This window comes from Tasmannia lanceolata, unplaced genomic scaffold (assembly GCF_043159265.1).
Source record: "Tasmannia lanceolata isolate RefF3 unplaced genomic scaffold, GAP_Taslan_0.1 ptg000015l, whole genome shotgun sequence".
NCBI lineage: Eukaryota > Viridiplantae > Streptophyta > Magnoliopsida > Canellales > Winteraceae > Tasmannia > Tasmannia lanceolata.
In genome coordinates, this window is record NW_027518692.1 from 64,235,603 (window position 1) to 64,262,139 (window position 26,537).

The 26,537-nt window shown below is 42.5% G+C and overlaps 2 protein-coding genes across 2 annotated transcripts; one reads left to right on the forward strand and one right to left on the reverse strand.

Moving 5' to 3' along the window:
* Positions 1-2,561: 2,561 nt before the first annotated feature.
* Positions 2,562-4,286, forward strand: LOC143846544 (uncharacterized). Its single transcript, XM_077355003.1, has one exon. The coding sequence runs from the start codon at positions 2,867-2,869 to the stop codon at positions 3,575-3,577; it is 711 nt and encodes a 236-aa protein (XP_077211118.1). The 5' UTR covers positions 2,562-2,866; the 3' UTR covers positions 3,578-4,286.
* Positions 4,287-7,878: 3,592 nt separating this feature from the next.
* On the reverse strand, positions 7,879-20,044 carry LOC143893034 (uncharacterized). Its single transcript, XM_077397980.1, has 2 exons — positions 19,411-20,044; positions 7,879-8,461 (listed from the first exon to the last, which is right to left on the reverse strand). Exons 1-2 carry the CDS (start codon positions 19,675-19,677, stop codon positions 8,276-8,278), a joined length of 453 nt encoding a protein of 150 aa, XP_077254095.1. The 5' UTR covers positions 19,678-20,044; the 3' UTR covers positions 7,879-8,275.
* Between the last annotated feature and the right edge of the window lie 6,493 nt (positions 20,045-26,537).

Here is a 26,537-nt window from a genome sequence, read left to right on the forward strand (position 1 = left end):
CTTTATTAAATATCTCTTGAATAACATAACAAATACACATTCAAATGGTCAAATCAACGGTCATGTCATGCCCTTTTTAATTTTCTAAATGGAATTCCGTTTTCAAAGTGTTTTCCTTTTTGGTATATTAAAATGGAGAATTTATATGATGCCCGACTGTCAAAATCAGACGGGCTAGGTGGCAAACTACCTGGCCCCTGGATTTTGATATGATCAAAACACTCAAAACAGGTGTTTTAACCGGATCAAAATCCAAGGGCAGGTGGTTTGCCACCTAGCCTTTGAGATTTTGACGGTCAAGCAACATATAAAAACTCATTAATATGATCGGATCGGATTTGTAATGTGATCGAGTATTTTCTCATAAATTTATGCACTTGATTACTTAAATTTAGAGATTTTTAGCCTGAAAATTTACAATTTTCTACGATATAGGAAATTAATTAGGAAAATGACATGGGGAGCAGCAAGTAAGATAGAGAACCAACGATGAGCATGTGCCATGTGTCTAAAAAAATTTACTTTTTTGTGGATTTTCCTGGCTGCCTTACGTCACCTGTGATGCTGTGACAAGATGCTATTTATTCGGTCCGTGCTCGGGCGTACTGCGGCCTCCCTAATAGGCTAATATTACTCAATTATTTACTTACCCTAAACATAAAAATACTCGACACGACCCTTGAAACTAACTCGAGTAGGATTGGGTCTATGAATATTGGATTTTTTCCACAAAAAAGTTGACCCAAACAGCCACACTATAATACGATGATCCAAACCGTCCATGTGATCCTCACCTAGCATCCAATCCTGATTCGTCAAATCCACTTTGACTAGTTCATCCAAGACACATCCCAAGAATGTAAGCAACAAGTTTACTCCAAGCAGAATAAGTACCCAGGAATGGTGAATCACAAAAAACCACCTCAAAAACCCCAAACAAAAGAACCACAATTCAAACAAAACCAACACAGAAATCCCAAACAAAAGAACCACAAAAACCCTAACCACTACATAAACCAAACAAAAGAATCACAAAAAAGGACAGTAAAAAAATCACAGACACAAGAACAATAAAAAAACGTACTACAGAAACCCCAACAAACAAAGAACCACAAAAACCCTATTTCGGGTTTTTAGAAAGCCTATTTTCTGAGATTTAAGAAGATAAAAAAAAGGAAAAAAAAAAACCACTGAGAAGAAAGAAGAGAGAGAGAGAGAGAGAACCGTACCTGCGAAGAAGCTTAGGGAGAGTCAGGGCGGAGCCAGGAATTTACACTTGGGGGGTCACAAATTTCGTTAAACTTACGCAAAAAAAAAAAACCTAAACTTCTTTATTTTGGTTAAGTTTTTACGGGCAACCGTGGGCCCGGGCCAGTTTTGACGGGCCGGGCTGACCCACAGGTCAACTTAAAAACGGGTCACAAAATTAGGGGTGGCCAACCGGTTCGGTTCTCGGTTCCTTTTTTTTCGGTTCTCGGTTCTCGGTTCCATGAACCGTAAGAACCGAACCGGACCGAACATAATCGGTTCGGTCCGATCCGGTTCTTCGGTTCTAATGGCTAATTATTAATTATTAATTATAATTTATAAAAACTTTTAATTAAAGTTATAATATAAGTTACTTTCTTATTATAAGAATAGTATTAACTATTACTTATTAATATTATAAGTAATTTATATTATTAAGTATATGTATAATAGAAAGATAAAAATATTATATATATATATATATATATATATATATATTCAAAGTTCGGTTCTTCGGTTCCGGAACCGAGAACATTAGACCCGGAACCGAACCGAATAATTTCGGTTCTTCATCAGTGGAACCGAACCGGACCAAAAATATTTTTTTACAGTTCGGTTCCGGTTCGGTTCTTCGGTTCTGGCCACCCCTACACAAAATGTTGACCCGGACCCGGAAATTACGGGCCGGGTTGACCCGCGGGTCCGGGTCAATTCTTGCCAGGTCTATATGGGTGCAATATATTTTCTTAAGGGAATTGCTAGCGTCCATTGCAGAAGACGTTTCACAGTTGGTCTGTCACATGTGCTTAATGTAAGAAGGATTGAATGGGGGTGGTTGCCACTGATACACTGCTGCTGCTGGGTGTCCGTAGTAATCAAAAGGGTCGGATATATCACTGCCTTTTACATGGGCTCCAACAAATGAATGGTTTTGATCTACTTTGTTTTCCTGAACGGGATCCCGTTTTAGAAGGGTTTTCCATTTTGTGATAAACTTGTGAATGAACTATGGGTGAACAAAATACAATGGGGCTCGAATTATTGGATGACTCGAACCATTCATTGATCATCTCCATAATATGACTGGAGACGAAACCGGGGAACATGGCGTAGCGCATTATGCGAAAGCATATAAAACAACGGAACATGGGCACAGATCACGGGGCGAAAAAGAGATTTTTTTTTAATTCGGGTGTTTCACATTGTCTTTTTTATCATTTAATCGGGGGTCAAATGAGTAAAGATAAAGAGGAAAGCTAGGTGAAGACGGAAGGTGTGGGCTGGAAGACGCATGACTAGTGGCATTTGCGTAAATCCACCCTCTCTTGTTAATAAATAGACTTTGGATACCACCTACACGCAAGATTCAACTGTATGACTCTCGTTTGTCTCCTCATAAAAATCCAGGAGTCGAGTCATAGACGGTGAAAGATCGCCGGAGAAATCCCACCACTAGTAACCAAAAATATCTTCAGTTTTCGGGGCAAAAGGGAAATCTTACCGCCATCCATTAACAGCTCCGTCTCTTTAACTTGTAATTAATCTTCGCCGGGGCACCATGGCTTTCCAAATCTGTTGTCAGAGAATCCAAAGATGTCTAAGTCTGTAGGAGGAGAGAATGGGCAGCTGCTTTAGCAAGAAGAAAACCCCAACTCCTCCACCTACCGTGGAAGAAAATCCCGCTCAGGAAGAGGAGACAGTGAAGGAGGTGCTGTGCCTGTCAGAGACAGCGAAACCCTCATTCCCGAGGAAGATCGAACTCATCGGGAAAGAACCTCCTCCTCCTCCTCCTCCTCTTATTGTTGATGAGAAAGCTCCTCCGACCCACAGCTGTGACGACCCCTCGGAAATTTCAGAGTACTACTGCAGTTTGAGCGAGAGCCTATCTACGACCACCATTACTACTACGGAGAAGAAAGGAGACGAAGTTGAAATGCGGCCCAAAGAGAAGAGATCTCCAGCCAAGTTTAACAACAGAAAGCGGTCAATTTCAATTTCTGGCAGCAGGAGGTCTCCGGCAAGGAGATTGGATCCATCGCCGGCCAAGAGAATGGAAGTAGGTCAGACAAGCACGCGATATCGAAACCCTCCTCCTACTACTACAAGCAGCAGCAGCAATGAATCCCGGAGAGATCCTGGTGAGAACTCTGGCTGGAGATCGCGGTCGCCAGCAACACGACGACGGAATGATCTTAGTCGGATCTCGTCCAAGGATGGTCGACCGGCTAAATTAGCGGAAGATGTTGGAAGCAAATACCAAGAGACGACGGTGGGGAACGAATCACTCGAAAACCCTCTCGTTTCCTTGGAATGCTTCATCTTTCTCTAGAAATATTGCAGATAATTCCAGCTAGGTAGGTAGAGTCTCCTACAATGAATGAAGGGAATGGGGAAGAAGAAGGTAAATTACCTCCGGCGACAGCAACAACAACAGTAACTTAATTTATTATGGTATTATGGTATAGTGAAAAGAAGATGGGTGGAAGTGACCAAAACCGGCCATTCGTTTTGTAACCTCTATTTTTTACTGTTAACCCCGTACATTCCTCGTGATATGTGCATCCATCTCCCACTGCCCCCTTTATTTTCCTCATTTTTAATTAATTTTCTTTTCCGCGCGTGATGCCACTTTTTCTTCCTTCTTTCGGGAGAAATGAAATTATACCGCCAGATGTTTATTATGAGTCACGAAGGCTATCAACGGCAGATCCACACCCTAAACCTAATCTTAGGGCTGTCGATAGCCCAAATTCGAACTTTTGATTTATTTATCATTTGAATTTTAACTCCGCTGAGTCAGTGAGTCCAATCTGTGAATTCTATTTTGTGCGTCTCGGCCCCACTAAGAATCAAAGCATCCATCCCGGTGCTTATTTTGAGCGTGTTTTCTCAATCGCAATTTGACCAACACTATCTCATATGTGCTTATTTTTATGGGCAGTTATTATGTATCAGTGGGTGGTGGTTGTAAGATGTGTTGTAATACTGTAGTTATGTAAATGTATTGTGGGAATATCATTAGTTAAGTGTCTTTAGTAGTTGACGGTGATGTTTTATATTTCGATATATGCTGTAATTGAATGTAAGAGAAGAGGAGGAAATTTACATCTAGGTGACTTTGTTTAGGAGAGTCATGGCTTCTCTCAATTGAGCCGTTAGGAGGTCTTGTTGGCTCTAACCAACCACCCCTCCGCTATTTCTTTTTTGTTTGTCTGTGCTATAGCCAATTAGGCACGCAATACAACAGCCAATGGAGAGATGAGGATCTGTTTTAGCATTCAATGGGAAATAGAGAATAAATGGAAAGTTTATTTGCAATCAGAGGAATAGAGATTACAAAAAGACTTTGTTCGAGTCGATCTGTTGATGCCGAAATCCGCTCCGGTCGAACGTTCTTTAGTACAGCTTCAATTTATGCTCTTCCTGGCTCAAAAAGCAAGAGCTAGGGTTCTCGGAGTTTGGATTCTGAGAGACCAATCCGACACTCAAGTTGGAAATGGGCAACAAGCAAGAAATCAGAATAGCAAGGGAGTGAAGTAACAACATGTCAGAGATCTCAGATGTTATATGCGTACCTGATGCAGGTGCATCTCGCACGACGACAAAGATCAACGGTCAAGATCGTCAGAAACTTGATCGGACCGTCAAAATCCCTCAAATCAGAAGATATTATACGACGCCAGAATCAACGGTCCACGTTGCTTATTACTCTTCATGAGAGTCTTATTTTAGTTTGATTTTATTTTAGATTTGCTTTTAAGTATTTTTAGCAATTTTCTTTAGATGGGACGTTAGTTTAGAGTTCCACTTTTACGTGGATTGAGTTAGAGTATTTTTAGGCGTTGGATATCTTTTAGGATTTTGATTTAGAGAAAATTTAGGAATTCTTTTTGAATTGGACGTACACTCGAAGAAAATTTCAGTTTTAGATATGCAACTTTGTAAATAACTTGACAGCTTTATTGATTGAAAATTTGGTTGCTTTGTTGCCTTGTTACCGCGGAAATTGCACAAGAAAGCCATCCGCTGCTCTTCTTTGCCCTCTCACAACCGAGCCACCTGCTGCTCGATTTCCCCAAAAAAATACAGCCATCTGCTGCTGTACCGAGTCCCTATTTCAGGTTAGTTCCTTCTATTTTCAGCCCTTCCATTCTTCTTTTACCCTTAGCTAGCCTACCCTACATCAATTTATATCAAAGCTTCCGCTATCGCATATACGGCCATGCATTAGTACCTTTGAGCGTGGATGTTGTTCTGTAGAGGTGGAGTCCTAGGCAGCTTAGGAAGCTTGCTGCTTGCCTTTCTTGGAGACTTTCGAATTGGCCTACTTATCTGAGGATTCAGTGTCTATGTTTATCTTGGCAAGCCCAAGTTTCCTCATGGAACTCGGTTTCCATCTGGTCCTCCAAGTTCTCAGGAAGGTTGCCATGCTTGGTTTGGTCTTTTCCCTACGGCCTTTTTACTAGAGTTTGCTATTCATGGAGATGGAATGACCTTTTTGCCCTTGTTCCTTAAGAGGCAAGGTCAGCCCCTCTAAGTTCGGTGTGCTGTGAGGGTCACACGCTGTGCACTCATTGGAGGGATGAATTTTACCCCTAGCATCCATTCGAAGGGCATTTTTTCTGTTATTTATTTTGTTGTGTTAGATGTTATATATTCAGAAAATCGTTCTGCTTAGCCTCCGAGTAAGAAAAACATAAAGCATTTTAGTATTTTAATAGCATAACCAAATGCATTCAGATAAGTGGCCACTCATTTAGAGGAGAAATTATATGATGCTAGACCGTCAAACATCAAGGCCAGAGAGAGAGAGAGAGAGAGATATATATATATATATATATATATATATATATATATATATATATATATATATAGAGCTCCCGCCCTTGATTTCCGATCCAACAAAATGTCAAAAAAAGGAGGCTTTTGCTGGATCAGAAATCAAGGGTGGAGGGGTTCTCTCTCTCCGCCCTTGTTGTTCGACGGTCGGGCACCATATAAAATCTCCATTTAGAGAGGGATTTAAAGGACCCATCAAACTGTAGGGGTCCATTGGGTCATTGACAAGCCTACATTATCCGGTCCAAAAATCAAAATATCATCTTCCCAACGAAGAAGACTATATACATAGACCCGACAGCCGTGAATATTGTTGGTCACTAGAAGTTACGTGGACCCATTGCCACATGTATGGTGAATCGGATAATTAGGAAATGCTAAATCTCACCTATAAGATCTCTTTTTGGCATTAGACCTGTGAATCGCCCTGTGATGTCTTATCATCGCAAATATCTCTCTCTTTTTCTTTTTCTTTTTTACCTCGTCTACTTTGCCTATTTTGGGTGTTTGAGCTGTAAATGGGAGCTTGTTCCCTCTTTGTTGGCTTTTGAGCCCCCCTAGATGTAATCTGTTTTCATTATCTATGTTATCTGCTGACTTGGACTTGCATGATATCTTAATTATTCTCCTTTATTAGAATGGTGCTTTTTGAGAAATGATAAATTCGCACCCCACAAGGATGATTCACACCCCCCTTTTTAACGTGAATTGTGGCAGACTGAACACTTTTTCACGGGTAAAAGGGGTGCGAATCATCCTACAGGCGGTATAATCGGTATATCACACCCTATTGGCCATCACCATTCGGTATAATCAACATCATACAAACATTACGGGGCTGTTTGGATCCGTAGATTTTAGAATGCAGGCTTTAGTTTTTACAATCCATTATCCTGGATTTTAAGTAAGAAATCTAGGTTTTAGAAATCTCTCCACCATTCTGAGATTTCTAAAACCTGGAAATACTGGACGATATCTCTACTCTCTCACTCGACAAAAATAAGTGCGAGAAATTAGAAAATGACAGATCTCGTCTCTCATCCAGGATTTTGAGGAAATCCAAGATTCTAAATTAATTATATCCTGCAAATTGATGTGCAAACTTATTTTACACCAGTCCAATTAGGGTCTCCACCTCAATAATTGAGATTAAGTTATGCAAATCTCGTCTAAAACACCGTTATGTTTTGCCTTTTTGGGTTCACAAACCCTATATACATAGAATTCCTACATGAAATTCCCAATAACTCCCAGGTGGTTTTGATGCACGTTTATTCGGTTTTCATACGAAACATCTTTCATAGATTTGGATCTCCCTACCGTGGCTTGTACAAAATGATGCATCACATTAAGGACAAAGTTTGAATATCTAATCACAACCTAACTGCTTCATGCCCCCAATGGTGTGGATATTCCTAGGTCTCCACAACCGGCTTCCGTATTAAGAGAATTAAGAGATCATCACATGGCACATGTGAGCCCTGAGTGTGAATTTTCTATTGTTTGCCATTAAGTATGATTGCCGCCAGCAGAACACTTGAAAGATGAAGGAAGGTGCATATTAAAGTTTGGTTCATTGTCTCTGGGATATGTTAGTGCAGCGTATAAAATTAAGTGTTTTTCCTTCCCTTTTATTCCTGGTGCAGAAATCCAGTCCCAATTCAACCAAAAGCTTGCCAATATCCACTTTAAAAACCCATCTACCTGTCTCTTTTGTCAGCAAAATTGGCCAATGCATGCTAGTGTGTGGAAACCATGCCTCCTGAACTACTTTCCCACTAATTAAACTGATTTCTGGACAGTAAAATTATCTTATCATTCCAAATTTTGATAACATTCTGTTAAGCTTTACACAGATACTCATTTAATTCTAAACTATTGGATGAAATAGGCGAATATTTTGTAGACATGGAGTGGCACCAGAATAATCCGAGAAAGTTTATCTGGCCTAATCAATCAGGTTGGATCAGCTACCAAGCCAACATTGCTAGAGAAGAGGGGGAACATGCTGACAACAACAACAACAACAACAAGGTAGGAATATGACAGAATATACACAACAGAGGTTTGGTTGGTGAATTCTCTCATAGTACCGCTGTGTGAATCGATATGGCCTCCAACTCGAGTTTGACAGTATATGGACTGATTAGGGTTCTGTCGGATGGATTCTGAGGCAGAATTTCTGAACTTAAATAGGCAGGTGGTGCGTGTTTGAGGTGGTGTGGGTGAATGAGTTGTGATGAAGAGGCCACGAGATCCGCTCAGGGGGGCATGGTGCAGGGGCAGGGGCAGGGGGAGGGGCTGGGTGTGCAATGAAAGTGGGGATGTCTTGACCAGGCATTAACACCGACACCCCTTTGGCGTAGATGGACATCTGCACCCAAAAAACGCAATACCATAATAACAAAACTATAACTATCATAGGAATTAATCCATAAAGATGTCAGCAATACAGCTCAGTCAGTTACAAGTCCATTAGAGGTGGCCATGCTTTCACTCTCATCAAACAGTTCAAGCAAATAACTGGAAATAGTAGGAGCCCTACAGAACTAAAAAAAAATCACAGACAGCACAAAGTCTAAATCTTGGGAAGGAAATAACAAAGTTAGATAGTATTATCCAAACAATCACATGAATATATCTAGAAAAAATGAAGAGAAAACATGTGAATTTTCACTATGTGCAAATTGTAAAATTACTAGAGATGTTTCAGCCTACCAATAATAACCATCTCTACAGATTAATACTTCATTTGCCACCACTACTATCATTTGAAGACAAATAATTGACGGTAACAACAACTCCAGCTCCTATGCAAACTATTGTCTCAACTAGCACTACTACTCACTGGCATAGATACTATTATTTACTAGTTAATACCAATATGACATACTATTAAGCACTGTTGTTATTTTTTTTTGATAAACAGTATCTTTATCAAGATCCAAAGGTAATAAATTTTGGATAGGAGAGTTTCTTTAGGAGTTGAATCGTGTATCTTTCTTTATTCCAATGACTGTATATATAGATTTACATGGATCTCAAGAGATCTTATCTCAACACTCAATGTTACATTATCCCAAGATATTTTATCTCCAGACGTAACAAAAAAGATAAATATGATGCATAAGGATAACTTTGTGCTTATCTTTTAAGTAATTTCTCAATGCTGGACTCTTGCAAAGAGTGTCAGCGTGGAATAGGAAATTGAAGACGGTAATACTCCCCCACAAGTTGGAGCATGAAGGTCACGAATGCCCAACTTGGAAAGTAGTCTATGAAATAGATCACGGCCTAGTGCTTTTGTGAAGATATCTGCCAATTGAAAGCAAGAAGGAACATAAGCAGTATGGATGACCCCAGATTGAAGATGTTCACGAACGATGTGACAATTGATTTTGATGTGCTTTGTACGCTCATGAAATATCGGATTGGCAGCAATATGGAGAGCTGCTTGATTGTCGCAATACAAGCGCATCGGCCGCGATTGAGGCACGCCAAGATCATGTAAAAGAGCTTTGAGCCAGACGAGCTCCCAAGTAGTAGAAGCAATAGAACGGTATTTTACTTCAGCAGAGGATTTGGATACGGTGGTCTGCTTCTTGGACTTCCAAGATAGCGGGCTATCCCCAAGGAAGGTAACATAGCCGGTGATGGATCGACAAGTAATACAAAAAGTAGTATAATCAGAATCTGAGAAGGCAGATAGTTGTAGTGAACTCCGAGAAGAAGAGTATTAATAGAAAAGTGGATGTCTGGACAGGTAATGGAGAGATAATGTAGGCGGCCAATAAGCTGATGAAAACACGATGGATCGGCTAATAAATCAAGGGGCCTAGTTGAAGATTTTGCTCCATTGGGACAGCAACTAGTTTGGCGCCAAGTAGGCCAGTTTCCCAGAGGATATTGAGAGCATATTTGCGCTGATTAATGAAAATGCCATCTTTGTTGCGTGCGACTTCAATTCCAGGAAAGTATTTCAGTGTCCCCAAGTCCTTGATATGAAAACAAAATTGAAGGAAGGAAAAAAGTCCTTGGATCGCTTGCCGATCATTTCCCGTGATAATGATATCATCCACGTAGATAAGAACAACAGTATAACTGGAGCTAGTAGACTTGGTTAAAAGTGAGTAGTCAGCAAGGGACTGACAATAGCCAGCATCCTTGAGAGCCTGAGAAAGTGTGGCAAATCAATTCCTAGAGGACTTGCTTTAACCCAAATAAAGATTTATGTAATCTACACACATGAGTCTCCCCCTTAGCACCAAATCCGGGTGGTAGTTGCGTGTAGACCTCTTCTTGAAGATCGTCATGTAGGAAGGCATTGTGTACGTCGAGTTGTTACAGATGCCAACCTCGAACAACAGCCACAACCCAGAGACAACGAACAGTGACAAGTTTTGCTACAGGGGCAAAGGTGTCTGTGTAATCAAGGCCTTCTTGTTGGGTATATCCTTTGGCAACTAATCGAGCCTTATATCATTCAATAGTGCCATCGGCCTTGTATTTGATCTTATATACCCACTTACACCGTATAGGCTTTTTGCCTTGTGGTAGTGGTTGTAAAGACCAAGTGCGATTATCTTCCAATGCTTGGATATCTACTTCCATGGCGGTACACCATTATGGGTGCTTCACTGCTTGAGAGAAGATAGCAGGCTCATCTTCGGAGGAGATGGCCGCGAGGAAAGCAAAATGTGGTGAGGAAAGTTTAGAATAAGAGACATGGTTTGAAATGAGATAGTACCTGCGAAGTAAACTTCATGGAGCAAGGAGATGATGATGATGTGATGGAGGAGCAGAAATAGTCTTGAAGGTAAGGAGGACACTGGGAACGAGAGGAACGGCGATGTAGAGGTGATGATGGTAGTGTTGGTGATGGTGGTAGTGGTGGTGGTGGTGGTGGTGGGGATGGTGTGGGAGATGCTGTCGATGAAGGTGTCATATGTGGAATTGTTAAGGGAATGACAGCATGGTGATCATTATTAGAATGATGTGGGATGGAGAAAGGGAAATGATCCTCATGAAAAGAGACATCCCGAGTTAAAAAAATAGATTTGGTGTCAAGATCGAAGACACGATAACCCTTTTGAGCATAGGGGTACTAATGCAGGACAATACCTAATTTAGGGAAAATCCTACACTCCTAGTGGGATTAAGACTTTAGGACAATTTAGGGCTTACGCGGAAAACTAAAAGAACACTTAACAACTTGCCTAGGGCCGAATTAACGCCTAATTAATCTATGGGCATAGTTGTCAAACTCTTACGAGTCGTACGAGTCAACTCTCGAGTCGAGTCGAGTCGCTGGGCTTTCGAGACAAGTCGCCCATGCTGGTGACTCTTACGAGTCGCTCCAAGTCGAGTAAAAAAACTATGACTCTTACGAGTCGTTGGGCCTGGGCTTTCTTGCTTTGATAGTTGAAAACTTGGAAGTAGGAACTTAAAACTTAATTATTTTTGTAAGTTACAAGCATATAGTTATTTACTAGTAAAATGGTGGGCCCCACACCATCAAAATGTAAGATGTAAAATGGCAGGCTCCAGTCAAATGCATAGGTTTGGGTAGGGACGGTGGGCACCACCTTGTCAATAACATTAGGGGTAAAATGGTGGGCCCCACTTTCTGCATTGGTTTGGGTAGAGCCAATGGGCCCCACCAATCCTAGGCATTGTCATTAAATATTGGACCCCACCCCATCATAGCCTGAGGTGTAAAATAATTAGTCCAAACCATTCAAAAAAAAAGTTTGTCCTACAGTGTGTGCATGGGTTTGGATAAAGTTGATGGGCTCATCGGATTAAGCGTAAAATAGTGGACCCTACCCATGCTATTCTTGCGTATAGAATATGGGCTCCACGCCACCCCATCAAAAGATCAAAACATGTAGGGGAAAATGCTTTCCAGGAAATTTTTTTCTGGAAGAGATGACTGACATTTGGAAAGTTACGTGCTTAGTATATATTATGGATGGATTGATGGATATTTTTGGCTTAGTGCTTTATCTATGTGCAATTGGGTTATATTTTTTTTTACATGTTTCATCTTTTGAGATATAATGATAATTTTTTCAACTACATTTCTACTCTTTTCAAAAACTCTTACGAGTCACAAGTCGAGTCGATTCATGAGTCATAAAATTAAGAAATCGAGTCACGAGTCGAGTCACGGGTTGACCACTATGTCTATGGGCAGCAGCAATAATGAGACTTAAATAGCATAAATAATTGTAAAGATTGTAATTAAGCATAAACTAAACCTTATACAAATCAATCAAAGCGATAATGATTCATTAGATGAATTGATAATAGAAAGATTAGTCCGAAACTAGGCATACGCATGCATCCAATTAAAAGAACTAAAAGCTAATGCAAGTACCAATGAAATAGATGTCACACAAGCATGAGAATAATAATATCCAATGAAGAAAAACAAAAAAAATGTCCAGCAGTAGTAAAAGGCTCAAAACGGTCCAGTTTTGGGGTTGTAGGGGTATTTTGATAATTTGGCAGATCTGGGATTTTAATTTAATAATGCTTTCCAAATCTTAGGTTAAGGTTTAGAAGGTAAAATAAAGGTAATTTTAGGGTTTAGGTTATGATTTGATGGTTGGTTTAGGCTATGGATCTTTTAAAAAGGGTTTACGGGCTTGAAAATGGGTGAAAATTGCAAAAAGGCTAAAAATGGGTTTAAAGTTAGGGTTCTTAGGTGTTTAGGCAGAGGTTTAATAAAAAAAACAATCCCTCAAAATCTCATGACAGGATCTTGGAGAACAAGGGAGATCTATGGATTTTGGGTTTTCTAGTTTTAGGATTCAAGAACAAAGAAAATAGAAAATCTGATTTACTAACCTTGTTTGTGTTGATTTGATTGAAGAAATAGAAGATAATAGATGAGAGAAGAATGGCTCCAAGCCACCAAGAGAAGAGAAGAATAAGTCCAAGCCACATTAGCTCTCACAACAAATTCTCAATTCTATTCAATATTCCAAAGCCTTTTACATTGCTTTCATAAGATGTATTTATAAGAAAAGAAACCCTAGAAGATAACCTAAAGTTATAAACTAATCTCAACCATTCATCTAATCTAAAGCAAAGCTAAATAAAGACAAAAACTTACCTAAAACAGTAATCCCGTAATAGACATATACCACTTCCTAAAAACACTCATAACTTGCTCAAAACACATCCAAATCATGTGATCTTAGGCCCTTTAGATAGGTAATTGAAAAACCCTTTTAATAATACCAAAGCACGCCAAACAGATGAGATTTGATGCCTAAAAAGTAGGCTACAAATAAAATGACGAAAATAGAAAGTAAATAATAAAAAAAAACAACTAAAAGAAAAACGTCAACATAGAGTGGACGTCATGTGTCATGTGGCACATGTGGCATATGTAGCATGTGTGAACGCCCATCTCTCATGCAAAAATCAGTCATTCTCCTTCCCACGAGACATCCGAAAACCCTAAGATAGTCATAACTGGGCTTTTTGCTAAATAAGACTTCATGGGGAGATTTTCCATCAAGAACAGGGGTGGGAATACGATTTATAAGGTAAGCGACAGTTAAAATACATTCACCCCAAAAGCAAATGGGTAAGTGGGGATGGAAGCGTAGGGCACGGGCCACTTCCAATATGTGTCTATGTTTTCTTTCGGCAACCCTATTTTGTTGAAGAGTGCCGACACATGTCCGTTGATGAATTATGCCATTATTTGAAAAAAAAGATTGCATATGGTTTGAGAGAAACTCAGTTCCATTATCAGTATGAATTTGTTGTACTTGACAATTGAATTGAGTTTTAATCATAGCACAAAATGAAACCAATAGATGAAAAGTTTCATACTTGTGGCGCATCAAATAAACCCATAAACAGCGACAATCATCTACAATAGTAAGAAAATAATGTGCAACACTATTGGAGGGAGTGGCATAACCCCCCCAAATATCACAATGAATAAGAATAAAGGCTTTAATTACTCAACTGAAATGGAAGACGAGTCTGTTTTGCTAAATGGCATGCATCACAGTGGAGATCTAAAACATGAGAATCTTTAGAAAATGCAGAAATAATAGATGCATGCAATGACTAGATGGATGACCCAGGAGTAGCTGTCATAGATGGGAATGAGAGTCACGAGCTGCTGGAAATGCCATGGGATTATTTGAAGAAGACTGGAATTAAAGGATGGGACATGTAGTAAATTGTCGCAAATTGTAAGGAGGGAAAGAAAGTCACCCACTCCAATCATCCTCTTCATTGACAGGTCCTGAAAAACACAGGAGGAGGGAAAGAAAGTGATAGCACAATTCAAGGAATTGGTTAGTTTGCTTAGAGATAATAAATTGTAATTGAAGGATGGGACATGTAGTACATCAGATAAAGAGATATGAGGACTGAGATTAGTGGTGCCTTGGTTGGTTATTGGAATGGTATTACCATTAGGAAGACGAATTGGTCTAGAGTGAGGAGTAGGAACAGGGTTTTGCAATGAAGAGAAAAAGGGTGTCATATGATGGGAGGCACCACTATCAATTATCCATGAATCATAATTTAAAGAAGATACTGAGTGACAAGTAACAGTACCTGCTAGATTGGCAGTGGAGATGGAGTGATTAGCACCATGCAGAGATAAGAATTGTTGGTACTGCTCCATAGTGAGAGGAGGCAAGGAGGCTGCACTTGCAGATGGCATGTCAGAAATCTGAATGGTTGATTCGATCCAAAGGATTGACCAGAACCTGATCCGCATCCTGTTCCTCGACGATTTCGGGGTTGATAACCCCGTGGATACCCATGTAAGGGCCAACATGTATCTCGGGTGTGACCGTGAACATTGCAATGGTCACAAAATGGTCTGCCGTGGCCACGTCCCTCAAGTTGGGTGCATATGTTTCCTCCTGAATTAAAGTTCCTAGGACGGTTACTGGCAGTAGATTGATTTCCCATGTTGGTTTGAGTACCGATACGGTTTGCATTCATTGCCGCGACATCAGGAATGGGAGGGATAACATGGAGTTGACGTTGTTCTTCTTGAAGAAGGAAGTGGTAAGTACGGTTGACATCGGGAAGAGGATCCATTGTCAGTATATGAGAGCGAACTCCAGCAAAACTATCCGATAAACCCATCAGGAACTGAAAGACACGTTCTTGTTGATTGGCTGTGTTCAATGCTCTTTGAGCACCACAACTACACTCAGGGATAGATGTGTAGGATGACATCTCTTCCCACAAAACTTTCAGGTTGGTATTCTAGATAGCAAGGGACTGATTTCCCTGTTGAATGGTAGCAATGGCTCGTTTGAGATGAAAGATAACGAGGAGCATTGCTATGGGAAAAACGTTCTTCAAGTTCATCCCACATAGATTGTGTCGTATCGGCATAAATGACGCTATTGGCTAATGTTCTGGTGAGAACATTAAGAATCCAGGATAAAACCATGAGATTACATCTCTCCCAAACTTGAACATCATAAGGGGGAGATGTGGGCTTGGGTAAGTTCCATCAACAAAGCCCATTTTGTTCTTAGCGTACAAAGCCACCATCATGGCTCGACGCCAAGTGGGATAATCATCACCATCAAGGGGAGTGGAAACTAAAATTGTACCTGGATTATCTGAGTGATGCAAGTAATACGGAGAGGAAGGTTCAATGGTGATGGAAGATCCACCGGAGTTGACGTTACCCGTGGTGACTGTTGCATCTGAAGAAACTGGTTCAATAGCCATCTAGATTGAAGTGGGGATCAAATGCACTTGATAGCGATCAAGGAGGACTACAGGACAGAAACACCAAGGGGAACTACTGGATAGAAATGACCAAGGGGAACTACTAGATAGAAAATGATCAGGGGAAACTACTGGATAGAAATGACCATAGAGAGACCGAAAATTGCTCAAGAAACCCTAAAATGCTCTGATACCATAATAAATTTTGGATACGAGATTTTCTTTAGGCTTTCTTTATTCCAATGACTGTATATAAAAGGTAAGTACATGTGATTTCTTTAGAAGCGGGCAACAAGGTGTCATCCGACCTCATTATAGTCAGTGTATAACCTATTCCAGTGCTCTTTACAAAAAATTAACCACAACCCAAAGATCGTGGCTATGAGTTATGACTCCCATCTCCTACTTTTCCACTCCCTCCTTAGAGAGCTTGTCCACTTTCTCGTTTGTTGATCTGAGAATGTGTGAACATGTTGGACGGATGACCCTGCAGCAGTCTCGGATCTCCAAAATAATATTCGCCAATTTCCACGGGCAGGGTGCTGACTAATTGGCCCACGCTATGACATTTGAAGACTCTCCCTCCACTATCAATGGATATGATAAGTTCACCCTGAACCACTTTAACCCCCAAAGAAGGGCTTTGGCCTCTTTTGGCTAGCCCATGTTTATGAAAATTTGATCACGTCAGTCAATGAATTTCTGGGGTATACTCCATTTTACCTAGGGAGGATTCTTGTCTGAGTAAGTTTTCAAACGCTGTTACTCAGCACTAACTAATACTGGAATACTGGTACTATTAATTACTACTCCAAACATTATTGCGGTTTCCTACAGCACTACTTGCTAGTATTTGTCCAGGTACTACAGCTACTAACTACACAATTGCTACCATTACTTATTAATATCAGAACCACAAGAACAGCATCCACTACAGCGTCTCTGTCTGCACCTACTTATAGTTAATATTACATAGTTACTACCACTAAGACACCTTCTACATCTTTCAGTGTCTACTTATACTACTAATTGCTACAAAATCACTACTACCAATCACTATTAAGTATAACAACAACTATGTAGTCTACTCTTAATTACTGTTACAGCACTTAGTTTCTAATATTACTAATATACTACTACCTGGTATTATCATTAGTTGTTACCGTTACTCAAGGTTTAAATTTCGGTTTCAGGGGTAATTTCGGTCCTCACTGAAACCGAAATTTCAGCAGAAATCCCGAAATTTCGGCTGAAATTCTGTAAAGGAATAATAAATTAATCTTTTATAAAAAAATTCTCTCAAATTTCTGAAATTTCGGATTTCGGTCAAAATTTAAATCCTTGCTGCTACCACCCTTTTTCACACAGGTAAGTAACCTAAACATTGTACACTTGAGTCGATCATCTTCAGTTGGAATGCTCAAGTTTACGCATCACTATTGTTACAAGTTACAACTTGCGCAAACACAAACATTCATATATTCATTTTCAATACATATTAGATCATATCATCAAGTCAGTTTTGGGGTTTTGAATTTAGGTTCTCTAATCTTGATCATTATTGTTACTAGCTCTTGTGGTCATTCCATCCTGAAGCAACATTGATATTGGCTTTAATCAGTCATTTATTAATTGGAAAGTTCTACTTGTTGAACACCTTTGAACTGACATAACAGGAAAGAAGTTACCCTAAAAGTGCTACAGATTGTTCACCTGGACAGAAAGGTTTGGCTTCTCAGATTATTTGCAAATAGACTTATTCGAACAATCCAACAATACTTTCTTTTACATCCAACAACTGATTCCAGCTCAACAGATCTCACATTTCACCAGGACCTCAAGGCGAGTTTAAGATTTATCTCTTAATGAATTTCATCACTCGGAAGAGATCAATCGAGAAGGGAAGGAGAAATAGAAAGGAAGAGAGCAAAAAGTAGGGAGAAAACAAACCCTAAGGCCCTGTTTGGATTCCAATAATTTTTGGAAAAGCTCGGAAAAAAAAAAAAATTTAACATAATTTCTAGCTTTTCCATAGCTTGATTACACAACGATATGCTGTTTTTAGGTGTTCTGTTTTGCATTTAAACAAATTACAGAAATTCAAATAGCTGACAATGCACATTTGTCTTTTTCTCTTTGGAAAATGACTACAAAGACAAAAGGTGGTGAAAGTTTAGACTTTAGATGACTATCATATTGTTGCAACACACATAAAATGATAATAAAGTCAACAGAAGTTCAAAAACAAAAATTCTTAAGACTTAATAGTTGGTATCACAAGTCTCGAGAGAAAATGAAAAATTCAAAAGTAGCTCGTAGACTTTTCCTATGCCAAGCAAGAAGAAATTAAGATTATCAGGAGCAAGGGCATTCCCATTGTGACTGGGTTAACTAGTTCCATTAACAATTTGTAAAAGAGGGTGGTTTCTATACAGCGTGGTTCATCATATAATCTGCTCCGCACTTGTACGGTAATCTGGATTGTAGATGGATAGACCCAACTGTAGGTAGGGCCATGGTCCAAAATTATCGTGCTGATTAGACAATCCTAAATATCCAATCAGTGGGGGACTTTTGCCGTTGATGGTGGATAGCTACCTCAATTGTTCTTGTAATGAACGGTTTACAGGCCAGCATTCAGTAACCGGGATTTCTGAGTTATGGACCATTCATAAAAGGGCCCAAATCAGATGGACAGGCCTGGTTAAGAGAAAATAGGGCATTAGCAATCCCATTGACCAATTCCTCTACTGATATGTGCAATACTCAGAAACTATAATACAACAACCTAACCTATGACTCAAGCGGCAATGCACTGTCATTGTCACCCCCACCATCTACATGCACTGGAGACACAATTTTCATTCCAGAGGGACACCATGACAATGGACCACAGCCCCAAAGTGGAAGCTATTAGAATCATTCCGAGAGAGAGAGAGAGAGAGAGAGAGAGAGAGAGAGAGAGAGAGAGAGAGAGAGAGAGAGAGAGAGGTGGAAGCTATTAGACAATTTTTCGCACTGAATTAGTTGGCAAGCAAAGATGTGTATGGAAAATGTCGAATGAATAGAACGGATTGTTAGGTAACAATGCACTACAACTCCGATCAGAAAATAGGTAAGCTAGTCATATGATTGTGGAAGCCTGAAAATTTGCTAGATAAAAGTAAGAAGTAGATAAACCATTGACATTTTTTGTCACTTTCATGATAATTAATTTCTATGTGGATTTGCAGCAGAATATGACAAGATAGAAAACACAGACAGAGACAGAGGTTGCAAAAATAAATTGCAATTGTGCGGACATCTATTAGTTTCCTAGGGTAACTGATATCTCTTCCAATCTGCAGGACATACAGAAATTTAAAAAAGAAAAAAGAAAAGGGGAGGATGGTTTAAAAAAAAAGGGGGGGGGGGGGGAACTAAAAATGATGGACATGTATTAGTTTCCCTGCTTATTTTCTGAAGTTGGATAATAAATGAAAATCATGGGGGGGCATGTTTGAGTCTCATTACCCATTTGTAAAATACCCAGATGTTAATATTAAAAATGAATAAATAAATAAATCAGAAGAAATGTGGGAGATTTACTTTGGGAGAGGCGTTGTTGCTAGGCTTTGGTGAGAGGACTGGGTGGGGGAGATGATCCGGAGCATGTTGTGGGCGTGGATGGGAGGTGTGACGTAGAAACCTCTCAAAGATAGCCATAACAAGGAACATGGAGATCAAGATGGCGGTGGCCACGAACCCAAAAGAGACAGCGTTGACGGAGTTATCGAAATGCCTCCACCGCTCCTCCTCTCTCTCCCCCAACACTGAGGGCGCTATTGATGGCCCCCCCAAACCCCTCTCTCCCATTTCTCCAACAAACAAAGGGAATAATAATAATATGCTGCTGCTGCTGCTGCTGCTGCTCTCCTCCTCCTCCACACCTTCTTCTTCATGAAAGGTTGCGGAACAAGGTGGTGTTTAGTTACAGTTCAGGAGGAGGAGGGGCGATCATAACAAAAGACAAGAGAAGACGGGGTGTGGCTCGCATCATCAAGAGAATACAATACAAAGGTGGAGTGGTTCTGACTTCTGACTTCTGAGAGAGAGACAGAGCATGTGAGGGTGGTGCTGATTGATACGAGCAGGGTGTGCAAAAGCGGGATTCGGTCGGGTGGATAGCTTAGCTAGGCACCTCTACTGCTTACTGCTATCAATCAATCAATCAATATTAAACAGGGCAAAAGCTTGGAGATACTGGAAATACCACGGAAAATGCCTACGTATCTTGGATTAATTTCCGTCCTGCCATTTGCATCGCACTCTCAACGGATCCCATTAATTGGACCCTCCATCACTGTCTTAGCTCTTACCGTACGCCCATCCATGACACACAACAACGCGGGCTTGTGCCGAACCAAAGTCTTAGCTTTTACTCGTATTTTTAGTAAGGGCTTTTTTTTTGGGAAAATAGATGCTCATGTATCATCTAAAGAGTAATTATAGATACAAGGGCGCCCTTGCATAAAGAGCCACTCTTGATTGGTTCCACGCCATCAAATGTAATTGATTTACTTTTCCAACCGATTTTAAAGTGTAACTGAAAAAATGATGTGGATCCAATGAAGAGCCCTTTTGTGTCTTTTTATGCAAGGGCGCCCTTGTATCTATCACTGTTCTCATCCGAAATATTACTATTTACTATATCAGAGATTTTATAAGGTGTAAGCCCTTAATGTTTCTTATTTTTCAATAAGTACTGCACATACCACAGTATAGTATGATCCAAACTGTCCGTAAGTAGGTTGTGCACAAAATAATTATTTCCATAGGATGATCCTAGCCCTCCGATCTAAGAGGTTTCCATGCTTACACCGTATAAAATATCAATATATCAAAAATACCTCTTAAATATATTTATAGCTCTTAAATATCTTACACATGCAAATTGAAGTTATTTAACTACATAGCTAGTAAATACTTTATATATGCAAATTAATGTTTGGCTATTGAATACCTTACACTCAGGCGTTGGCTCTATCTTTACGCCATTAAAATTTAGTTATAACAAGATGTATTTTTTGCATGAATAATTTCTGTGCATAGAACAATGCTATATGTAATTGGAAAAGTTGAGAGGATAGAAATGCTGTTTAAAATCTTGTAAAAGTAATTTTCTTAAATACCTTATACAGGTAAATTTATCTATCAAATATTCTCTCTTTTTAGTTATTAAATACCTTACATTTTATATCTCATTAAAACTTAGTCATAAAGAGTAAGTATAGCCCAAAAAAAAAAAAAAAAAGCTGCATTTCCGTAGTTTTAGTAGAACTGGTGGGTGTATTCTAAGTCTCTCTCTCTCTCTCTTTAGGACTTAGGACTAAGAAGTCAAGGCTGTGAACGAAAAAGGCGCACAATTTCACGGGAAATGATAAAAAAGTAGCGAGCAAAGCAGTTCCTCGAGAACAGGTGGTCCCCCCCGCATTTGGCCTAGGTGTCAAGCTGACGTGGCACACACCAGTGACGTGGCGTCTTAGTCACTAAGGCCATCCTTCATTAACAAGTTAACAACCACATGGAGAGTGTCGCCAAAGACACCCCCACCGTAATAAAGCTCACACGTGTGTAAAGCTTAGAGGAAGCAGGTCAGCGGGATTGACACGTGGCATAAAATGGCATTAAACTGTTAAAGGGGAGTTTGTTTTTGTTCTCCCTCGTCCCCAGAACAAGACCCGACATGCAGCTTCCCATGTCGGGCTTTTCAGTTTTCAGGGCGCAAGTTGGGTGATGATCTCGAGAGAGAGAGAGAGAGATTGTCGAATCACGAAGAAATCCAACGGTCCACATGGAAAATCATTTAACATAACTGGAACCGTTGATCAGCTTCGAGATTTGATGATAACGAGTCAATGGTCCCGGGTCGGGTCAGGTCATGTACGCAAGTTTTCTCGTGCGATTGCTGAAAAGAAAAGTGTGCGTCGGTGTCAGGCAGGTCAGAGCAGAGATGGGAATGACCGAGCCCGGGTCACGTGAGTCCCTTTTTCCTATCTTTTAACTTTATCGTTTTCGACTCGTGACGACTGACGAGGGCACCCCATTGGATCGTATCATTCGCCACACTAACGTCACTCACCTCATTAACGCACCCTATCTATCGTATGGATCCAATAGGATGCCCTTGCCTCCGGTTTTTTTTTTTTTTCTTTTTTTTTCTTTTTTTACAAGGGCCTCCTCTATAGGGCTGCAACTCGGGTCGGGCGGGTCGGGTTTTGGAGAACCCAACCCTACCCGAGAAATATCTCGGGTCGGGTCGGGTCGGGTTTTTTTTCGGAGAACCCACGATTCCCAAACCCGGCCCTACCCATGATAAATCTCGGGTCGGTTCGGGTCGGGTCGGGTTTTTTCACGTTGACGCAAATTTTTAAGGAAAATTCTTGTTTGGCAAGGCAGCTCAACTCATAGAAGCAGAAATTACACTCACATTACACTTGAATCAAACAATGATGTAATTACACTCACATCACACTTGAATCAAACAATGCTGTAATCAAACAATGTTGTAATTACAATCAAACAGTGCTGAATCAAACACTTGAATCAACTCAACTCATAGAAGCAGAAATTACACTCACATGCAGTAACAGTGGGTGCGTGGGTTTTCACTTTTAACTTTGGGATAATTACATTTACACCCCCTCTAGTTTCTGACACATCCACTTCCACCCCTATAGTTTAAAACGTGACAAATACACCCCTGTAGTTTCAATTTGTTTAAGGTTTGCCCCCTCAGCTGAAGGTTCGTCCATAGATTGAAGGGTTAGGATGATCCGATGGAGCTGATTTTTTGGGCACACCATATCTATGTCAGGACCCATCAAATGAACGCTTTGGATCATCCAAATAATTGAAGGGCCAGCCGGACAGGTCTTTTGTCTTCTAGCGCTTCTGTCGTCTAGCGATTGCGCCATATCCTGTCCGGCCAAGGCTGTGGACGGCCAGCCAGGCAGGTCTTTTGCCTTCTAGCGCTTTGGAACCTGTGCCTTGTATTTAATGCGGATGGCGCATTTAATGTGGCAGGTGACGTGGCGCACTCCGGCTGGCGGGAAAAGGGCGGGATTTTTCCCGCTCTTCCCAGCCTCTCTATATATACTGAAGTTTACTCTTCATTATTTACTTTTCATCTTTTACTCTCCTCCTCTTCTGCTCGGCTATTCAAGTTTTCTGCCCGCTTCGGATCAGTGAGCCCGGAGATCTTCGTCCAACACTTCAGTTCGGTAATCTCTTTTAGCTTTTCTTTTCTTCCCTTTTTAATGTCTAGCACTAGTTCGGAGACGGACTCTAGCTCAAAGGAGTCCGGTTCGACCAGTACCACTACGGGGTCTGGGGCGTCAGAGAGGGCGATGCCGGCCTCACCTATGGAGGCCGGCGTTGAGGACGAAGAGATAGTAATCGTACTAGACGAGGAGAGCGGTGAGGAAGTGATTGTGGACTTAGACACAATCCCGGTCCGTGGGGACGGACCGGACCGGGTAGAAACCAGCGACGATGAAGAAGACGTTGAAACGGCAGTTCCTCGCTCGCCGCGCATGCCTGTCGAGGTGATAGCGGAGGCACAGATGGAAGCCAACCCACAGTATAACATTGGGGCCCTGTACGAGGTGAACCATCTATGGCCGGGCAAACTTCAGACCGTCAGGGACAAATACTGTATTCCTGGTCGGTATATTTTGAGGGCGGGCGTTGAAGGGGACCGGGCTAGCAACGATAGCGCAGACCTCTGCCTATATGAAGAGGCCTTACGGGCCGGACTTAGGCTCCCCTTCCACCCCTTTTTTGTTGACGTACTGAATTATTACGGGCTGGCGGTTACACAGGTCGTCCCAAACTCTTGGAGAACGCTGGTCGGCTTCTTGTACCTTCTGGGAGTCCGGCTCCGTAGGAACCCCACCGTGCCCGTCTTCAGGATGTGTGCGCACCTGAAGAGGCATAAGGACGGCGGCTGGATCTACATCAGCCAGAGGCCCGAAGTGAGAATGATCACTGGGATACCTACTTCCATTCACACATGGAAGAACAGGTTTTTCTACGTAAAGGACACCGAGCCGGGCTCCCACTGGTCGTTCTCATTACAATGGAGAACGCCGGACACTCTTCTCCTTAGTAAGAAACCAGCCCTTGAGGACTATGACCACATGACCTTCGCTCTGATCAAAGAAGAGCTCAAGCGAGGTCAAATACACTGCTCAGAATTCGAAGAGGAGGCCGAGCTGGTAGCGTTCGGGGTCAGTCGTGCGACTCCGGCACGTATGTAGACTTTTTAGGCCAGCATTTTATTTTCCTGAACTGTTCTTCAATTTTTCATAGTTCTGACTGCGTTCCGTTCTCTCTCGCAGAAATGGTGAAGCAGATGTCCCTGTTGGACAGAATCAAGTAGACCTCCCAAGCGTCCTCAGCGCAGGAGCAGCCCCAAGCCAAGGGCAAGAAGAGGAAGGTGCCGGAGTCGACTCCGCCGATGGTCGCACTGGCTAAGCCTCTGAAAAGCAGCCGGGCGACGCATAAGCTTGCCCTATCGAGCCGGGCAGATACCACGGGTCAGAGCTCCAGGTCTGGAGGGATGACAGGGCCGCAACACGGCGGGGCAGTTCTGGGCATCGCTGCCGCCACGGCGGTTGGAGGCGACAACGTCTTCCGCCCGAACTGGCCCGTGCAGAAAACGGACACCGGTCTGGGGGATACCCGGGTGGCCACGGAATTGATGTACAAGGGCGTCCTCCCACGCGACCGGTTAGATGGCTCTCCGCCTTTCTGGTGCAAAATGCCTCCGCTTTTGCTTCACGGGCTTGCAGGTCTGATCGACACCGAGCTCATGGGTGCTAATTGACGGGTCGATGCCGGGCATGTCTGAAGGAGTCCAGGCAAAGACATCTGCATTGGCTCTGAGGAACTGAGCGAGATCCTGCTGCGCGGCCTCTGGCAGGGCAGAGCCTATCTGGACAACCCTCTGTTCGTCATCGTTGTTCAATTGGATAGAAATGAGGTCCTCGGCCGGCTCGTTGACTGTGATCTGCGCTTCATCTCTCAGATCATACAGCTCGATTGACAAAGACTCAGACGCATTCTTCCCTCTCAGCGCCGCCGCATAGCACCGTCTTGATTGGGGCTGATCCCCTCTGACTTCACCTACGCCTCCTGGCGTAATGAACTTCATCTTCTGATGATAAGCGGAGGGAATAGCTCGGAGGAGGTTCTGGCCAGGGCGTCCTAGAATGGCATTATAGGCCGACTTGGCCTTCACCACCAGGAAGGTCACCATGGCGAAGGACTGGCAGGGCGGCTCCCCGATAAGAACTGGAAGCTCAATCTGCCCTTCAACCTTGACAACTTCTCCTGAGAACCCGAACAGATCAGAGTTGGCCGGCTTCAGACGGTCAGTTCCGATCAGCATCTGCTCGAAGGCGTGGTAGTAGAGGATGTCTGCGGAGCTCCCGTTGTCGACCAAGATCTTCTTCATTTCCCAGTTCGCCACTAGCATGGTGACGACCAGGGCATCATCATGCGGGAGGATCAGACCGTCAAGATCTGCTTCTGAAAAGGATATCTCGTTTTCCGGCTTGGCCTTCTTACTGCAGGCATGGACGGCGTTGACCTGCCGGGCATAAGTCCTGCGGGCCGATGAAGAGGTCCCTCCCGCGGTCGGCCCTCCTGAAATGGTACCAATAACACCATGAGGTTGAGGTTGAGGTTGAGGTACCTGAGGAGGGAGAATGGCCGGGGCAGGAGCTTGGATGCGGTCGCCCAGAGGTTGGGCGTCTCGGGGGCTTCTATCTCTGGGCCTCGGGTTGTCCTGGCGCTCCCTTCTATTGTCATTATTTTTTAAGTACCTTCCGAGGTACCCTCTGCTTATCAGCTGCTCGATCTCCTCCTTCAGATGAATACATGCATTGGTGTCATGGCCGTGACTCTTATGGAACCGGCAATACCTGGACATATCTTGCGTGCCCGCCTCTGATGTCTGCTTCTTCGGCCATCGGATAAAGTCCTCCTTCCGAATGGCTGCCAAGATTTGGGCCCTGGATGCGGTGAGCGGGGTGTAGCGCTCCCTCGGCGGGGGGCTCCTCTCCTTCCGGAGCCGGGGGGGAGCTCCTCTCCTTCCGGGGCGGGCTGCTCTCCTTCCTCTGAGGTCTGTCGTCCCTACGTTGCTTGGCAGGGTTCTTCTCCTCGGGTCTTCTCTTGCTGACGGAATCCAGGGCGGCGAGAGTTTCCTCGACGGAGATGTACTCTTCCGCCCCGGTCATCAGATCTGCCAGGGACTGCGGATTGCGCCGGGCAACTGCACGTCTGAAGTCAGTTGACCGGGCTCCGGCCAGAAGGGCATTCGTTGCCGCGGAGGGATCCAGGTTGGGTACCTGCAGGGCCTCCCTATTGAACCGGCCAACGAACGCTTTCAAGGCCTCACCGTCTTCCTGTCTCAGGGCCATCAGTGAAGCTGTTGTCTTTCGAGGTCTTCTGCTGCTCATGAAATGTCGGGCCAGGTCATCCCCGAAGTCGTCGAAATTGTCCACAGACTTGGGCTTCAGCCGCGAGTACTAGTCTCTCGCGGCTCCAGTTAATGTGGTGGGGAGTGCCCTGCAAAGGAACCCGTCCGACGCCCCGTGGAGAAGCATCGTGGTTCTGAAAGTCTGCAGATGATCCACGGGGTCGGTGGTCCCATCGTATTGCGGGATCTG